At 34.3% G+C, this 18,786-nt stretch overlaps 1 protein-coding gene across 1 annotated transcript in view; it reads left to right on the top strand.

The window, feature by feature from the left end:
- Positions 1-9,701, top strand: part of YIPF4 (Yip1 domain family member 4) — a 34,476-nt gene extending 24,775 nt beyond the window's left edge. Inside the window, exons 5-6 of the mRNA XM_069583616.1 lie at positions 6,091-6,204; positions 9,300-9,701. Coding sequence (XP_069439717.1) covers positions 6,091-6,204; positions 9,300-9,437 — 252 coding nt within the window. The 3' untranslated portion in view covers positions 9,438-9,701. The remainder of the gene's footprint in view (positions 1-6,090; positions 6,205-9,299) is intronic.
- The last annotated feature ends 9,085 nt before the right edge of the window (positions 9,702-18,786 follow it).

The raw sequence follows: 18,786 nt of genomic DNA, 5'->3' as shown, positions 1-18,786 counted from the left end.
TCTATTTTGTCCTCAGACTTTTGATCTCAGGTCCATAGAGCTTATTGCCAAATTCAGACTTAAACTGAAGAAGGTAGAGAAAACCACTAGACCATTCAGGTATGCCCTAAATCAAATCCCTTACGATTATATGGTGGAAGTGAGAAATAGATTTAAGGGGCTAGATCTGATAGACAGAGTGCCTGATGAACTACGATGGAGTTTCGTGACATTGTTCAGGAAACAGGGATCAAGACCTTTCCCAAGAAAAAGAAATGCAAAAAACCAAAATGGCTGTCTGAGGAAGTCCCACAAATAGCTGTGAAAAGAAGAGAAGCAAAAAGGAAATATATACCCATTTGAATGCAGAGTTCCAAAGAATAGCAAGGAGAGATAAGAAAGCCTTAGTGATCAATGGAAAGAATTAGAGGAAAATAATAGAATGGAAAAGACTAGATCTCTTCAAGAAAATTAGATATCCCAAGGGAAAATTTCATACAAAGATGAGGTCAATAAATGACAGAAATGGTATGGACCTAACAGAAGCAGAAGATATTGAGAAGAGGTGGCAAGAATACACAGAAGAACTGTACGAAGAGGATCTTCATGACCCAGATAATCATGATGATGTGATCACTCACCTAGAGCCAGACATCCTGGAATGTGAGGTCAAATGGGCCTTAGGAAGCATCACTAGGAGCAAAGCTAGTGGAGGTGATGGAATTCCAGTTGAGCTATTTCAAATCCTGAAAGATGATGCTGTGAAAGTGCTGCACTCAATATGGCAGCAAATTTGGAAACTCGGCAGTGGCCACAGGACTGGAAAAGGTCAGTTTTCACTCCAATCCCAAAGAAAAGCAGTGCTGAAGAATGCTCACACTACTGCATAATTGCACTCATCTCACACGCTAGCCGGCTGCCGTCTATGGGGTCGCACAGAGTCAGACATGACTGAAGCAACTTAGCAGCAGCAGCAGCAGCAGCAGCACACGCTAGGAAAGTAATGCTCAAAATTCTCTAAGCCAGGCTTCAACAGTACTTGAACCGTGAACTTCCAGATGTTCAAGCTGGTTTTAGAAAAGGCAGAGGAACCAGAGATCAAATTGCCAACATCTGCTGGATCATCGAAAAAGCCTGAGAGTTCCAGAAGAACATCTATTTCTGCTTTATTGACTATGCCAAAGCCTTTGACTGTATGGATCACAACAAACTGTGGAAAACTCTGAAAGAGATGGGAATACCAGACCTCTTAAGAAACCTGTATGCAGGTCAGGAAGCAACAGTTAGAACTGGACATGGAACAACAGACTGGGTCCAAATAGGAAAAGGAATACATCAAGGCTGTATGTTGTCACCCTGCTTATTTAACTTATATGCAGAGCACGTCATGAGAAATGCTGGGCTGCATGAAACACAAGCTGGAATCAAGATTGCCGGGAGAAATATCAATAACCTCAGATATGCAGATGACACCACCCTTATGGCAGAAAGTAAAGAAGAACTAAAGAGCCTCTTGATGAAAGTAAAAGAGGAGAGTGATAAAGTTGGCTTAAAGCTCGACATCCAGAAAACTAACATCATGGCATCCGGTCCCATTACTTCATGACAAATAGATGGGAAAACAGTGGCAGACTCTTGTTTTGGGCTCCAAAATAACTACTGCAGATGGTGATTGCAGCCATGAAATTAAAGGACGCTTACTCCTTGAAAGGAAAGTTTTGACCAACCTAGACAGCATATTAAAAAGCAGAGCCGTTACTTTGCCAACAAAGGTCTGTCTAGTCAATGCTATGGTTTTTCCAGTAGTCATGTATGGATGTGAGAGTTGGACTATAAAGAAAGCTGACTGCCAAAGAATTGATGCTTTTGAACTGTGGAGTTGGAGAAGACTCTTGAGGGTCCCCTGGACTGTAAGGAGACCCAACCAGTCCATCCTAAAGGAGATCAGTCCTGAATATTCATTGGAAGGACTGATGTTGAAGCTGAAACTCTGGTACTTTGGCCACCTGATACAAAGAGCTGACTCATTTGAAAAGACCCTGATGCTCTGAAAGATTGAAGGCCAGAGGAGAAGGGGAAGACAGAGGATGAGATGGTTGGATGGCATCACCAACTCAGTGGACATGAATTTGGGTAAGCTCTGAGAGTTGGTGATGGACAGGGAGGCCTTGCATGCTGCAGTCTGTGGGGTCTCAAAGAGTCGGACACTACTAAGCAACTGAACTGAACTGAACCATAGAGCTTAATGTAGGTTGTGTTTACCAGTATTTATCATGGGGACTTCCCTGGTGGTCTAGTTGTTAAGATGCCACACTTCCACTGCAGGGGGTGTGAGTTCAGTCCCTGGCCAGGGAATAAACATGCCTCATTTTGTGACCAAAAAAGTTAAAGCAAACAAAATTATCATGTTAGAAATTAAAAATAAAAAAAATTTAATGTGTGTTTATTCATTTAAAACTAAAAGCAAATCAAATACATTTTAACATAAATAATGCATTTTAAAGAAGACTTTTTAAAAACAAATTGAGGAAAAGGCATTGTTATACATTCTTGCAAGTAGCTTTAATATCTGGGTTAGTGGAATCTGGATCCTGATATCTGCTTTCTGCATTCAATTGTTATAGGATATATCGCTTTGGATAAAGTATATATAAAAAATACATCCTCATACAGGTATATAATTTGGAAAGGAAGGATATTTTAACACATTTTTTTGGATGATTGTGGTTTTTCTATTTTGATACTACATTAACACTCAAGAGATAATATAATAGATTTTTTTTTGTTTCGTTAATATTTATAATTTGCCAAAAATCAGACATGTTGTCATACCATCACTTTTTTCAATTAATTAATTTTAATTGAAGGATAATTACTTTACAGTATTATGATAATTTTTGCCATACATCAACATGAATTAGCCACAGTTCTACATGTGTCCCTCCTATCCTTAACACACCCCCCCACCTCCCTCCCAACCCTGTTCCTCTGGGTATTCCCAGAGCACCAGCTTTGGGTGCCCTCAACAGGAAATAGTTTCTTAAAAGTTTTCTTGTGAGGAATCTCAAACCATATTAGTGAACTTTTTATATTCTGTTTCATTGAAATTCATTTTGAATGGATCTTTTTACCCATGCATGGTCATCTAGAAAACACTCGTTCACTGAGGTTTGCAGAACTTCCAAATGTTGACACGTTTTATTCTACGATATCAGAAAACCACATTCATTAATATCACCTATCTCAGCAGAAAATGTCAACATTACAGTGTTGGATGTGAGTTTACCAAAATTATACTTTTTGCTTGAGAGAGCATTTAGTAATTTGAAAGAAATACTGTGAGTTGTTTTTCTTGAAGCAACAGGCTCATTTCATTCATTTTCAATCATGTTGCCTATCAGTACCTAACTGTGAATACTTACAGTTTTTCATTTGTTCTTTCACGTAAGAATGGTGTTCCATGGATAAAGCATCTAATTCAGCTGTTCACTTAAGCAGTTGTACACGTGCTTTCCTTGGGATAACCATTGAATCAAGGTAGAAGACATGCTTTCTGTGTACTTTGCATTTTGTTACACAGAATATTAAAAGTCATATTCAAAGGTTGAGGCTTAATAAAATCAGTCATTTTAACTGCTTCATTAAGGTCGTTTTTAAGTGAAACAGGAGGGTTTTTTTCTTTCTTTTCTGTGTATGGTATTAAAGAACATAGTTACTATTAATACAATTCATACCACGTTGGCATAATAAAGCAGCTTGATGTTTTACCCATTGCTTTTGTTCTATTAGTATCAATGTCAACCTTATTTAAAAAGGCAAATAATGTTTTATCACTATTTTTTTTTTAATTTTAAAATCTTTAATTCTTACATGCGTTCCCAAACATGACCCCCCCCCCCACCTCCCTCCCCACAACATCTCTCTGGGTCATCCCCATGCACCAGCCCCAAGCATGCTGCACCCTACGTCAGACATGGACTGGCGATTCACTTCTTACATGATAGTATGCATGTTAGAATTCCCATTCTCCCAAATCATCCCACCCTCTCCCTCTCCCTCTGAGTCCAAAAGTCCGTTATACACATCTGTGTCTTTTTTCCTGTCTTGCATACAGGGTCATCATTGCCATCTTCCTAAATTCCATATATATGTGTTAGTATACTGTATTGGTGTTTTTCTTTCTGGCTTACTTCACTCTGTATAATTGGCTCCAGTTTCATCCATCTCATCAGAACTGATTCAAATGAATTCTTTTTAACGGCTGAGTAATACTCCATTGTGTATATGTACCACAGCTTTCTTATCCATTCATCTGCTGATGGACATCTAGGTTGTTTCCATGTCCTGGCTATTATAAACAGTGCTGCGATGAACATTGGGGTACATGTGTCTCTTTCAATTCTGGTTTCCTCGGTGTGTATACCCAGCAGGGGAATTGCTGGGTCATAAGGTAGTTCTATTTGCAATTTTTTAAGGAATCTCCACACTGTTCTCCATAGTGGCTGTACTAGTTTGCATTCCCACCAACAGTGTAGGAGGGTTCCCTTTTCTCCACACCCTCTCCAGCATTTATTGCTTGCAGATTTTTGGATCGCAGCCATTCTGACTGGTGTGAAGTGGTACCTCATTGTGGTTTTGATTTGCATTTCTCTAATAATGAGTGATGTTGAGCATCTTTTCATGTATTTGTTAGCCATCCGTATGTCTTCTTTGGAGATGTTTTATCACTATTATAAAAAATAGTTTTGATGTCCAGTCTTTTAGAAGAGTCTGCTGGATCCCCAGAATACCATGGGCCACACCTTGAGTTAGAGTTAACTTAGAGTTTATGAATTACTGTATACCTAGGAATTGTAGCACTCTGGAATTCAGCTATTTGTGGAGAGAGTAAAGCAAAAGGGATGTCAGGCACAGTTATCATACGGGTGCTGACTTATATTAGGCTTACTGTATGAACACTGGCTCCAGTACTCTTGCCTGGAAAATCCAATGGACGGAGGAGCCTGGTAGGCTGCAGTCCATGGGATCATGAAGTGTCGGATACGACTGAGCGACTTCACTTTCACTTTTCACTTTTCATGCATTGGAGAAGGAAATGGCAACCCACTCCAGTGTTCTTGCCTGGAGAATCCCAGGGATGGGGGAGCCTGGTGGGCTGCCATCTATGGGGTCGCACAGAGTCAGACACGACTGAAGCAACTTAGCAACAGCAGCAGCATGAACACTGAATGCTAAATGTTGAACTCTTGAGCCTTTTTCTCACACTTCGGGGGACGGTCTCCAAATCTGAATCTTAGCTCTTGTTCTTCTACTTTCCAGTTTCCAAAATTAAGTTGCTGTTGTTGCAACTTCTTGCCTCTTGTTTATGCCTCTTACAAAAAGGAGTTTCTTTTTTTCTTCCCTTTTAGTGGAGTTTTGAGAAGGAATGGTATTAGATATATGTTCAGTTCACCATCTTAATCTACAACTCTTGAATAAATTTAGAGTAACAGTTATCTGTGTAACTCTTTTACTCTGCTTATGGAAATTTAAAATAATTTTAACAAGGACTTAAAATGACATTTGTTTGTGTATTATTTCTAATATTCTAGATAAAATCTCATACAATTTTTATATGAAGACAGGTATCACTAATTGTTTTGGTAATTTAAGATTGTTGTTGATTCAGACAGGGACTCTGTATTAACCTAGAGGGGTGGAATGGGGAGGAAGATGGGAGGGAAGTTCAGGATGGAGGGGACGTATGCATACCTATGGCTGATTCATGTTGAAGTTTGACAAAAAAACAACAAAATTCTGTAAAGCAATTATCCTTCAACTGAAAAGTAACTAAATTGGAGAAAAAAAAAAAGACTATTTGAGGAAGTTAAAAGATCTAGATCTTATATCTTATTTGAACTCTAACCAGCTAGGTGTGTCTTTCCTGAATAAAGACCTGAGAATCAGTTTCTTCATAATGGGGATAGTATTACTACTACTACATGATACTTTTATGATTTTCTTAATTCTCATGCTTATGTAAATACAACAAAGTGTATATGATGCTTAATAGTGGTTAAAATAAGTAACTTGATTTCTATGATATTTATTTAAAATTTTGAAAATTCACAGGTTGCGTATGGCCAAGTTCTTGGAGTTATAGGATATTCATTACTTCCTCTCATTGTAATAGCCCCTATACTTTTGGTGGTTGGATCATTTGAAGTCGTGTCTACACTTATAAAAGTAAGTAGTGTGTGTTATAAAAAGTAGTTTACTGTTTTCCAGTCAGGACAGTCTACAATTGCCCCTGCATATCCATGGGAGATTGGTTCAAGGATTGCCCCCACCACCACCACCACCACCACAGACACAAAAATCTTCAGATGTTCAAGTCCCCAGGATAAAATTATGTAGTATTTACATATTACCTATGCAAATCCTTCCATCTACTTTAAATCATCTCCAGATTACTTATGATACCTAATACAATAAAAATTGTTGTCTGTAGTCCAGCATACTCAGGTTTGGCTTTTTGAAACTGTCTGGAATTTTTTTTTCCTCCAAATATTTTCAGTCCACAGTTGGTTGAATCCGTAGATGCAGAACCCACAGGTAATAAGAGCTGACTGTACTAGCTTTGTGGTTAAAGAATCTTGTAATCTAAAACTGTTTATATCAAGCAGTTAGTAGTATTTTGAAACAGTAACCTTACTCACTGATTTTACCAAATACTTTCCCCTTTTAATTGCCAGAAATTATAATGTATATCTAAGGTGGAATAAAGAACAAAGAGCAAATCAGGCCTCAGGATATTACACTCAAAATTTTTTATTTAATGTTAAAAATTTCTTTTCTGTGCTTATAAGATGAATTTATATTTATTTGAAATTCCATTGGATATTTATTTAATAATTGTTACTCCTATTTGAATAGTAAATTACTGGTCAAGTAAGATATACGTAGTTCTAATAAACTGATTTTTCTATGTTGCAGAAATCAGGACTTCTTTATGCTGTGTTAAACTTATTAACAGTGTACCCACTTTAAACATTTAGTGTTAATATTAAACACTTAATGAATAATGATAAAGCAAATGTTGGCATTTATTAATTTTGAACCACTTTGGAAAAAATAAATGACTACTTTCACACATGTATGTATATTACACAGTGAATGTAATTTTTTTTCTTTATGGAAAATAGAACTTCCTAAGACCACTACTTTCAATACTAGAGCTACCATTATGTAATCTCCATATTAGAGTATTTAAATACTAAGAGTATTTAAGTAGACTCACTTAAGTAGAGTTACTTTATGACTTTTGGTTTCACTTAAAGTTTATTACTAATTCCAGTGTAAAAGAAATTATTCCTTTTAGAATTGAGTAACTCCAGGCTAACACTGACATATAAGCCTTGGATATTGAGAAGAGTCGGATTTTAGAACTGAATTCTAAATTCCTGAATTCAAATCCTGATTTTGCCTCTTGCTGTCTGCCTTGGGGAGCTATCTTTTCTTACTCTCCTCTTAGAGTAAACTTAGCAACTACTTTTTCGGATTTGTTATGAAGATTTTGAAGAATAAATAATGACTAGTATAGTGCTTGACATACAGTAGGCTCAAACAGTAGCTGTTACTATTATAAATATTAAACGAATATTTTGAGAACATCTTTGTATGTTTCAACTGTTGGAACATGCTAGAAACCAAGAAACACTTTCATTCCTCTAACCCTAATTTTTAAAAAAATATCATTATTAGTGCTTAGGTTGAAAGTCTTGCAGTGCAGAAGCTAGCCCCACCCTTGCTGGCATTTAATTATTTAGTCTTAGTGAACATACCACTTTACTGAGTCATTCAGGCACTGCCTGTGTGTTGTTTTACTTGGGTTAAAGATTGTTTGAATGCTTCTGAGACTATTCCCAAAACTGCTAAAACTGTATCCTCTGATTATTTTTAGTCATTGAGTTCAACTGAAAATTGGTCTTTAATATTCTTTATACAACAAGTGAATGTGTTATTATAAAATAGAAGTCTTTTATAAAATCATTAAAATTTTAGGATAAAAATTTTGTGAACTTTAGATATTTCTTTGCCACATTTCTTTCCCTAATCACTTTAATCTTTGTGTAGCAATCTGTTTTGCATGTTTCTTGTTTTAGTCCAAAGTCTGTTGAGAAATAATGAAATAATAATGAAAGAATGAAATAAATCATGAGAACTCTTATCCTTTAACTGTAGCATTGGAAAGCAGTTTACAAGCACTAATTTTTTTTAACATTAAATCTCTGTAATTTTACCAATCTTAACCATTTATTCACAACAAACATTTAATCATCATGTACAAATGGAATTTGATTATAATTTTATTTCTCTATACTTTTTTGTAAGATTAAAATATCTTATATGTTTTGTTTGCATTTAGTTTTAAAAGTGCAGTAGAAAATTGGATCATCTCAAATAATTTTCAGTCAATCTTCCAGTATTTATTTTTTACCTCTGTACCAGTGGTTCTCAACTGATGGCAGTTTTGCCCCCCAGGGACATTTGGCAATATCTGGAGACATTTTTGCATGTCACAGATGGGGGAGGTGGGGTGGCACTAGTATTGAGTGGCTAGAAGCCAGGGGTACTGCCAAACATCTCTCATTTTATTTTATAAAATGCCTTCAGTGACTACACTAAGAAGTATTACATAAATTTCTAGTGGATGTAATTTAAAATGAAGTAGGTACATAGTCAGAATACTCTAAACCAAAATGTTACATTTTTCCTCCTTCCCTTGTAACACTATATTTCTACCTAGTCCTGGGAAAATGACTCGATACTTATAAGATTGTGTGAAATTTTCACTTAATCTGTTTTTCTACCTCTTGGAAAAAAAGAATATATTCTACAGAATCAGTTAGTTTTCTTAGGAAACAAATATCTTTCAGCATCTCATCCCAGTAATAGTTTTTCCAAAAGTTGCCTTGTCTTAAATCATCCAGGACAGTTGTTAAAATGACCTATAATTAGACCCTTCTTCTGTTAGAGATTCTGATTCAGTAGAACTAGAATGAATCCCAGGAAGCTAATAGTCACCCCAGGTGATTCTTAGAATTAGACAAGTTTGATAACGTAAAACCTGAGTCACTTCCAGATGTCAAGAAACAGAGCAAGGATGAATATTCTTAATAAGGTTTCAGCATTCTCAATAAATTTTGCTGTTTCTCTAATTGGTTGCCAGGGTTGTTTTAAAAAAAAAATACTGCAAATGTTATTTTTACTCTATGATACTTAAAATGTTAATTGACTTGCTAATATGCTGCCTTTTGTCTTTTTTTTTTTTTTTTAAGCTCTTTGGTGTGTTTTGGGCTGCCTACAGTGCTGCTTCATTGTTAGTGGGTGAAGAATTCAAGACCAAAAAGCCTCTCCTGATTTATCCAATCTTTTTATTATACATTTATTTTTTGTCCTTATATACTGGGGTGTGATCTAAATCATATATAAGTAGAAAAAGACAATGTTACATTTCTGTGTAGGCTGGAAATTCTTGCTTGAGGATGTTAAAAAAAACCCTGTTGACGGTAAAATTTTACATGTTCAGATGTAAAGGCAGTTTCAGGTCTTTTTAAAACAGTTTTTTTTTGTATTTAATTAAGCAATTGGAGTTATCTGAATATTTTTGGTCAGAATTCTGAATTCTGTTTGATTCTTCATATTCCAGTGAATAAAATATAAAAGCATTGTGTTTTTAAGATTGTGTCAATATTCACCTAAAAATCTGTGCCAAAAGCACCTGGAATGGTAATTATATTTCACTTGAAGGGTAAATATAATAACATTCTGATCATCTAAAAGTGCAATTTTTCCTTTAAAGAGTTTTCTCCTGCATTGCAGATCCTGTAGATATATATTTATATTTATACATATATATTTATGAAGTAATTCTTATTCACAAAATATATTTCTGAATAGCCTAAAAGTTAAGATATTTTAAATCCGATGCTTACACTTTCTTTAATTTGGCCTTTAATGTTTTTATTTATGAAATTAAATTTGCTCTTAAATTATATATAATTTTTAAAGTCTCGTACATGCTTCTGGCAATATGTCCTTGTTAAGAATTCTTTTTTTTTTTTTTTTTTACTTTTTTATTGCAAGATATTTGCTTTACAATATTGTGCTGGTTTCTGCCATACATCAGAATTCTCAATAATAACAACTAAGACTAATTATAACAATTGCTGATGTAGATTCGGTTTGTTTGAGTGTGCTATTTTTTACAAACCACTTTTGAATGTCTAAATATCTGATTTAAAGTTTCTGCTTATGGCATTTGATGACGGATATGGCATTTATTAAAACTGTCAGTATGTAGAAAAACAATATTATTTATAGCATCAATAAATATTTTTAAGTGGCACTTCTAAGCCGTAAAATTTGCTGAAAAGAGACCTTTAGAGTCTTGTGGTCCTGAGCAATGTTATATGAAGTAGAAAAAAATAAAATGCTTCCCAGCTGTGTGTTTTGTTTTATAACACCTTGTCTTGTATTACCTGATATTTTAACAAGTATCAGGTACTCTTTAACAAACATACAATATTTGGTGAGAGATACTAAGAAATTCCAGCTAGTTTGTAAAGTAGGTGAAATATTTGATATCCATAAAATACCAAATGCCTAAGAACTATTAGCAAATTATTATATTGTCCTTTCTGGTCTCAACTGGAAGAATTAACTGCTGTCTTCAATATGATAATGTGGCCACGTCTTGGGATATATTCCTTGAGCACTCTAATGTGTCAGGAAATATCCAGCAACTCTGAAAAAAGCCTACAAGTTAACAAGATATCAAGCCCATCTCTCATTCTTTTCTCCTCTCCCCCTAAAATAGAAAAAAAAACAAAAACAAAAAAACTTTAAGCTGCAGAAGTGAGAAGTATAGAGCTATCTTTGGGCCAGAATAATGTGGGAAAATTACATGATGCTGATAATTTAAACAAGCTTAGGAAAATAGACTAGAAGCAACAGAGGGATAAAACTTCTAAAACCTAAAATAATTTGGAATAGTAAGGAAGGATCTATAGCTACAGAAGCAGTAACTACAAAGTAAATGTTTATCATACTGTAGGGGTTTCTGAGAGCAATACTTTGTTTTGGTTGAATATTATATTTGATGTTCATAGCGCTGACCCTGGAATCTTCTCCTAAAAGCTTGGGGGTCCGTACCAGGCAGTAGAATTTTACTAAGCAGTAAGTCAAGTGATTTTAGGACCAACTCCATCCAAAGGTGGTTTAAATTTTTTTTTAAGCTATCATTTTTTTAAGATGTGAATGAAAAGTTCACTTGTATGAATCTTGTTTATTATTGATGTAAGATAAAATGAAGTACTTATGTTCCAAAAAAGTATTTAAAAATAATAGCATTTAATCTTGGGACTAGTCCAGTTTAAGGTATATATAAAAACAATTTATAATGTTTCATAATGTTTCAAGCTCAGCCACTGTCTTCATGGGCTAATGAGCAAAGCACTTAAAAAGGATTGTCAGTTTGAAACATGATTTGTAAATGTGTACAAGATACAGTACTGTTAAAGCTGATAATGGTAAGTTGACCATAATGTCCTCTGCTTGAATTTATATATAAAAATATTTTATGTCATATTGATTTAAAATAATGATTTCCAATCTAATTATTAGTTCATTAATATTTTTAAAACAGAATTACCCAGATGATCTCTCCTAGTTTTATGTGTGTATAAGTGTTTAAAGTGTTTCCAGTCGTAGTAATCCTGATGAATGTTAATCCTCAAAAAAAAAAGAATTAGAGACATTTATTTCTGTTTTAAATTGATTATAAATCAAAATCTATATATAATTTTGTTTATATTAAAATACAGTCTAGGAAGATTTATAAAGTTTTATGAACCATTACTAAACTTGCTAATTTCTAAGGTCTGTAAGGCAATTTTATATATAATCTATTTCTAAAAATTCCCTAAATATTAATATATTTCTAAATTAGTGAAAATTTACATTGACTTAAAATGTGAGATAGATATTTTTGTTTATATATTGTTTAAAATTTAGTTAATTTAAAAAATTCTGATGTAATAAAACATTGAATAAAATAATCCTTCTACAAACTAATAAAAATAATACTTTTCAGATTCAACAAACTGAATATTTTAAGATGATTGTTACTTATCTTTTACCTTTTCAGTAATACGTATTTTAGCTAGTGTTAAGTTTTAGGAAATTGTGACACATTTGATAATTTTTAATTTGATAATTTTAAAATGTCTTACTTCCACAAAGTTTTGTTTTATATATATAATATACAAGTGGGGTTTCTTGTTTTGTTCTTTGCTGCAAAGGAGAACACCACACATCATGGCGAACTGTTGTGTCTCAGAGTGTTTAAAAGGCCCTATTACAGGATTTAGACTTGAGTTAATACAATTCATGGCAGTCAGAAATAAGTCTTAATAGAGCTAAAAATCATCCTCAGATTCTCTCTTCTCTGATATTTTAGTCACATAAAATAAGTTACTATCCTCTTTCATAAAAAGTTTCTTTAATTGAACCCTTGTGTTACATCTTGGGCTTTACCTAGTACCACATGGTAATTTCCCTTTAGAAACAGAATTACAAGGGTTCTGTTCCTGTTTTGTATAATCTGACAGTAGTTTGTGTGTTTGAGACTCTGCTGTCACTTTTTAAATAAATTCCAAAATATGATTTTTGACATTAGTCAATATTAGACATTCTTATATCTTTTCACTAGAAATCATTATAGTTCTGAAGAAAGTTCTGTTTGTGAAATACATTTTCTTTATAACAGACTTTCAATATACTTTATGACAGTTTTAGGTTCTGCTATGTCTTAGTGGGTATAGTTGTCTAAAGAGAAATGGTTAAGAGAATATTCCCTGTGCAAAGTGTATATTATTAAACATAAAGCTTAGGGTTAGGTTGGAGCTTCCCTGTTGGTAAAGAATCTGTCTGTAGTGCCAGAGACTCGTGTCCAATCCCTGGGCTGGGAAGATCCCCTGGAGGAGGGAATGGCTACCCATCCAGTATTCTTGCTTGGAGTATTTGTGGACCATGGAGCCTAGCAGGCTGCTGTCCATGGACTTGCAAAGAGTCAAACACTTTACAGGGTTAGGTTGCTCACTTGAATTCTCTCGATATGCTGATGGTACTACACCTTGGAGGTTAATTTAGGTAAAGAATGTTGGAATGATTAAGATGGCATTAGTAAAATAACTCCCTATTTTACATTCTGTATTGGTGATTACCCTGGTTTCAACTTTTCTGACTTTCAGCAAGATATCTATAAGTTTTTACTTTGAAGGTGTTTAGTTTACAACTTGCAAATGCTTGGAAAAAATTCTTTAAACATCCTTTCTGAACAGTTCAGTGATATACTGTCACTGAGATTTAAGTTAGATATTAATATGAAAAACATTTAAATGAAATATTTTGAATTTAACTTGTAATTAGAGTATATAAAGAATATTAATGCTTATGGGGCAGGGAAAGTATGCTCTCCTACCTGTAATAAGCTTGTTAAATTAATACTTGGAATATAAGTAAATTTGATTTATCAAGAATGGAGGCACTAGTTTTTCTATAATAGTTGCCACTGAGCAATTTTTATTAAAAACCAAGCAAGTGAAAACAGCTTACCAAAGTATTTAGACAGGATCAAATGAAATTACAATGAGTGACTGATTATGGGAGAAATTTGTCATCTGGTAATAAAGAGGAAAAGCTGGTATAAAAGATTGCTGCTCTTCATAAATGCTCAGTGATAAATGATTGAAATTGTACATTTTTCTTGATTTTATAGTGACTCTACTTCTGTGAAAATCAGTTGCTGTATAAATATCACTTAAATTGTGTGCAGCATTTGATAATGAAACAACCCATATGTTTTGTAATCCTTATGCTAAATTACACTCATAACTGTAGCGTCGCCCTAGAAAACAGTGAAAATATTTTTGTTGTTGATGATGGGCCTACATGCTAAGTGCTTCATACTCAATTTTTTTGCTAAATGAGACCTAGGAAACTTTTGCCTAATATAGATTTATTTTCAAAGAATGGTACTGGTTGTAGCTTCAGGAATGAAGCATTCAGGAGAATTGGCATTTGAATTGGGTACCGTGAATGTGAGAAGAGAACAGATATCCATCAAGTGTTTATTGACCCCTTTCTATGTGCCAGGTTCTGCCCTAGGTTTAGGAATAAATGCACATGTGTGGTCTCTGATGCACAACAGAGACCACACATGGCACCCTAATGAGCCAGTATTTTTGAGAGATAAAACAATTAGTTTAACATTGTAAAAACAGTTGCAACAAATGAAGGAGGGGCTTGTGGTAATAAGACAGTATATGACAGAGGAATTAGACAAGAAAAGCCTTCCGGAGGCAATGATGTTTAAGCTGAAATCCTCGGGTAAGTAAAAGTTAACTAAGCAAAGAAGGAAGGGAACACTATTACAGATAGAGGGAATAGCAGGTGAGTAGAAGGAAATGAAAACTCATTTGGCGGAAGTTAGTACTCATCAGAGCTTTTGATTAGATGTAATGGTGCTTTTAATACCAAGGCCAAGGTCTGTAGTCCTACTCTTGATATATCCCCAACAGAAATGCATGTACATATGCCACAAAAACAGGAGCATAGTAATATGATTCGTAATAGCAAAAAATTGGACATAGCATGTCCATCAACATAAAATAGGTACAAGTATACAGTGGGATTTTATGCAATGAAAATAATTAGTGCCATGTGCAGGAAAGTGACCACCAAAATGTTTTAATGCTTTACCCTTATTGAGGAGGGAGAAGAGTTGTATTTGGAAAAAATCTTAAGGACTTAATAATTAAGCTCTATGGTTTATGTGCTTTTCTGTATGTGTGTTACAGGGCATCCTTAATTTTTGTAATTGTTTTAACATAATTAAATTGCCACTTCACATTTTACTCTTTTTCATGTATTATGCCATAACTATCTTAATGTTCTACAGACTTCATAACCATACTTCAGAGGAATCTTCCCTGAATCTTGTAACTCTCCGGCTGTATGCCCCAGTTAAATCTTTATTACATCATTGCTTATTTCATTTGTAGTACTACTACTTGGTAAGTGTCTAGATTTCTTTTTTTCAAGTCTTCCACTATTATGTAAGCTCCACTGGGGCAGGGACATTTTCTGACATGTTTGTTAATGTATTCCCAGTACTTTGTTGAATGAATACAGCAGCCTGGTCATTGAATCCCAAATTCAGATTTGGATCCAGTGAATTTCAAAACCAACAGCTTAATTATTAGTTTTTCATAGATTATTAAAGTTAGGGAAAGCTTTAGAGATCATCTACTGAGTGTAATCATACCTCATTGTACAGATGAGGAAACTAAAGTCTAAGGAAGGGTTGTCAAACAACCTTGACCAACAGAATTGGAATAAGAGTTTATGTCTTCAAACCATCCGTCTGCTGCTTTTTCCATTACAGTGTGGAACACCAGTGTTGCCAGATAGAGGGCAACATAGATGGTTGCCTTCTGCTGCAGTCTGTCATATAGATAATTGAAACATCTTTCTCTTTCCTTTTTGATCTTTTTCCATTTCATTAAAAAAAATCTACCATTAGTGTTAGGTTTACAAGTACTACACATTAATATTAAATAGTGAAGGTTCAAAGGGCTGTTGTGAGGCTTAAGTGAGCTAGTTAATATAAAGCATATAAAAGTGTCCCATATTCAATAAAAGCTATTAAACTGAATTTATTTAGATCAATGAAACGAAGGTTTCCAGAAATATACTCAATTATATACAGAAAGTATGAGATAAAGGTTGCATGCCAAGTTGGTGTACATGAGATAATGCATCAGATAGAATGTGTTTGTTTGCAAGAAACAGTCCTATGATCAGTATGGTCATACTGGATAATTGTACCCTATGATCCTTCAGTTAACAAAGAGTTTCTTTTTCTCACATAAGCAATCCAAGGGTGTATAATCTAGGACTAACAGCAACTTAATGTCGCCAGGGACTCAGGTTCCTTTTATCTTTGTACTCTGCTATTTTTTTTTCGTTGGTGACTTTCATCCATGTTGTCTCAAGATAGCTGTTTCACCTCTAGGTAGTACATCTAGATTCCAATCAGGAAGAAAGGGAAGGTTAAGAGGCCAAATGGAGCATGTCAGTCAAAGTTGCCTTTAAAAATCTCTCTGGAAGCCACATTCAGTGACTTCCTCTTATATCTCAGCAGAGAACAGAAACACTTGGCCACCCCTTGCTGTAAGAGAGTTTGGTAAAGTATTTTAAGCTGGGCATGTTTACTGCCCTAAACAAAGTCACGTCTGTTAGTAAGGAAGAACGGTGCCAGGTAGGTAACTAGCAGTGTCTAACAAAAACATTATAGGCCACTTTAAAAAATGCAAGGATGGTTCTACTTCTTAGGCTGGAGTATGTAAGTTACAGATACATCAAGTTTTTTTTTAAATAGGCAGGAGAAAAATTGACTTTTCATACGCTATTTGAGAAGGTAAGGCTTTTAAACATGACGTAAAACACAAAATCTAAAAAAAATTAAACTTGACTACCTAGCATTTAAAACAATTTTATAGGAAAAAGATAAACTACTATTTGGAGGAAAATATTTTTAAGACTTATGTGTACAGAGGGCTAATTTCCTTAATATAAAAATAACATTTGGAAATTAGTAACTTTGAGTGAGCAAAGGACATACATGGGCAATCATAGTATATAATGTGCAGTAGTAAAAGAATTTATAAATTGATAGTTTAAAATGGACAAGGAATATAAATGAGCAACTCAAGAGGGGAAAAATGATAAAGACCAACATATATATGTACAGGTGCACAAATTCATTTGTGGTTAAATACAGTTTAAACAACATTGGCCTCCGTTTGCCAAAACTTGAGATGATTGGTAATATTTGGTGTTAATTGGTTGGGATTATGAGGAGATGTGATGTTTAGCTGATAGACACCAGCATGGCTGTCTCAGTTAAAATACTGAAATTTATACCAGTGGTAGATGATTTTACTCTAACTGCAATAGCACTGAAATTAATAGATATAAGTCCATTAGTTCTTTTTTGACAGCCGTTGATAATGGACCTTTTGTTGTAATGTCATCTGAGAAACATTTGGAACATCTGTTAACTTGAACTGTGTTATGGTAAAAAGTGTTCCTGCCTTGTTCATTACCTGTGAATCATTCCATGTTCTAACAGTGGCTGTTGTGGTTTTCCTATTTAGTGTATTATGATTATTAGGTGAAAAGTAAATACAGTGTTTTAATATTTTAAAATAGAAGAACTTGTAACAAAATAGTAATGGACACTCTAAAACTATTTGATGCTATCTTCTGTTAATGTGGAACATACGCATAGCTTCTGACCCAGCATTTTCATATGTTCACCAACTTGTGGATTCAGCACTATGCAGTGGAGCTTGCTGCAGTGATGAAAGTGCTCTATTCTATGCTATCCATACAGTAGCTGCTAGCCATGTAGCTACTGACCATTTGAAACATGCTTAGTGCAACTGAGGAGCTGACTTAGAGAGCTGCATTTGGCTAGTACCTACCATATTGGTCTAAGCAATGAGTGTCCACAGCAGTGACATTACTAATATGCATACTTGGAAACAACCCGGATTTACAAATTATGGTGTTGTCACACAATAGAATACAATAATATTGAAAGATGTATAACCATGTATAAGATTATGGATTATCTCAAAGAGCTAATGTTTAACAAAAGAAACCAGGCACGAAAGAATACATACTTTGTGATTCTGTTTATATGAAGTACAAAAACAGGATGTTGGTTACTCTTAAGTGGGAAGGAAATAAGTGAAAGAAGGTATGGGAATTGAGACTTTTGGGATGCTGGTATGTTCTATGATCTATTTCTTTATTTGGGTGCTAATTGTGTGTGTGTGCAGTTTATGAAAATTTATCAAACTATACATATGTAACATTTATACCTTTCTGTGAAGTTATTGTGTTTGAGTTTACAGTTGTGAATTGGAGGGAGAAAAAACACCCAGAGTGAGTGTTAGCAAAATGTTGATAAGCTTCTTAACATTCCTTTTAAATGCTGTAAGTGTTCTTATTCTAAAACTGTGGAAGAACATGATAATGAACTATAGCTTGAAATGTTTCTTAAAAATGTCCTGAAACATCTTTTGATATTGCCTAAGAATTAAGATAACATAAATGATTTTCATTTCTGAAATGAAAACATGATTTATTGCAAGTGATGTTCTAAAATTTTTATCTAAGAGTTTCAATTGCTCAAATAAAAAATGTTTTTAAATACCCTTCAAATTGTTAACATCATCTGCTATGTTGTTAAGTACTGCCGCTGCTGCTAAGTTGCTTCAGTTGGGTCCAACTATGTGTGACCCCATAGCCAGCAGCCCACCAGGCTACCCTGTCCCTGGGATTCTCCAGGCAAGAACACTGGAGTAGGTTGCCATTTCCTTCTCCAATAAAACATTATTAATAAAACATAATTAATGCAGACTTGTTGGAATTTAGATTTATGGTCTCACTTGTAAAACATATCTGACAAAAACAGAAGAGAAAAAATTCAGTCATTACTGCACAGCTTCAGTTGTTACACATGAAAGTGTCTTCATAATTTACTTAGGCAAAATATCATAACTTAAAATGCTGTGGACCTAAAGGTATTATCTGGGGGAGATACCAAAATTTATTACAGATGTTCAAGGAAAATAATTCCAATAAGAACTATATAGAAACTTTACTGGGTTTTGAACAGCCAGTACTGTG

This window comes from Ovis canadensis, chromosome 3 (genome assembly GCF_042477335.2).
Source record: "Ovis canadensis isolate MfBH-ARS-UI-01 breed Bighorn chromosome 3, ARS-UI_OviCan_v2, whole genome shotgun sequence".
Classification (NCBI taxonomy): Eukaryota; Metazoa; Chordata; class Mammalia; order Artiodactyla; family Bovidae; genus Ovis; species Ovis canadensis.
The sequence above is the reverse complement of the archived record's forward strand: the minus strand, read 5'-3'. Positions and strand labels throughout refer to the sequence as shown.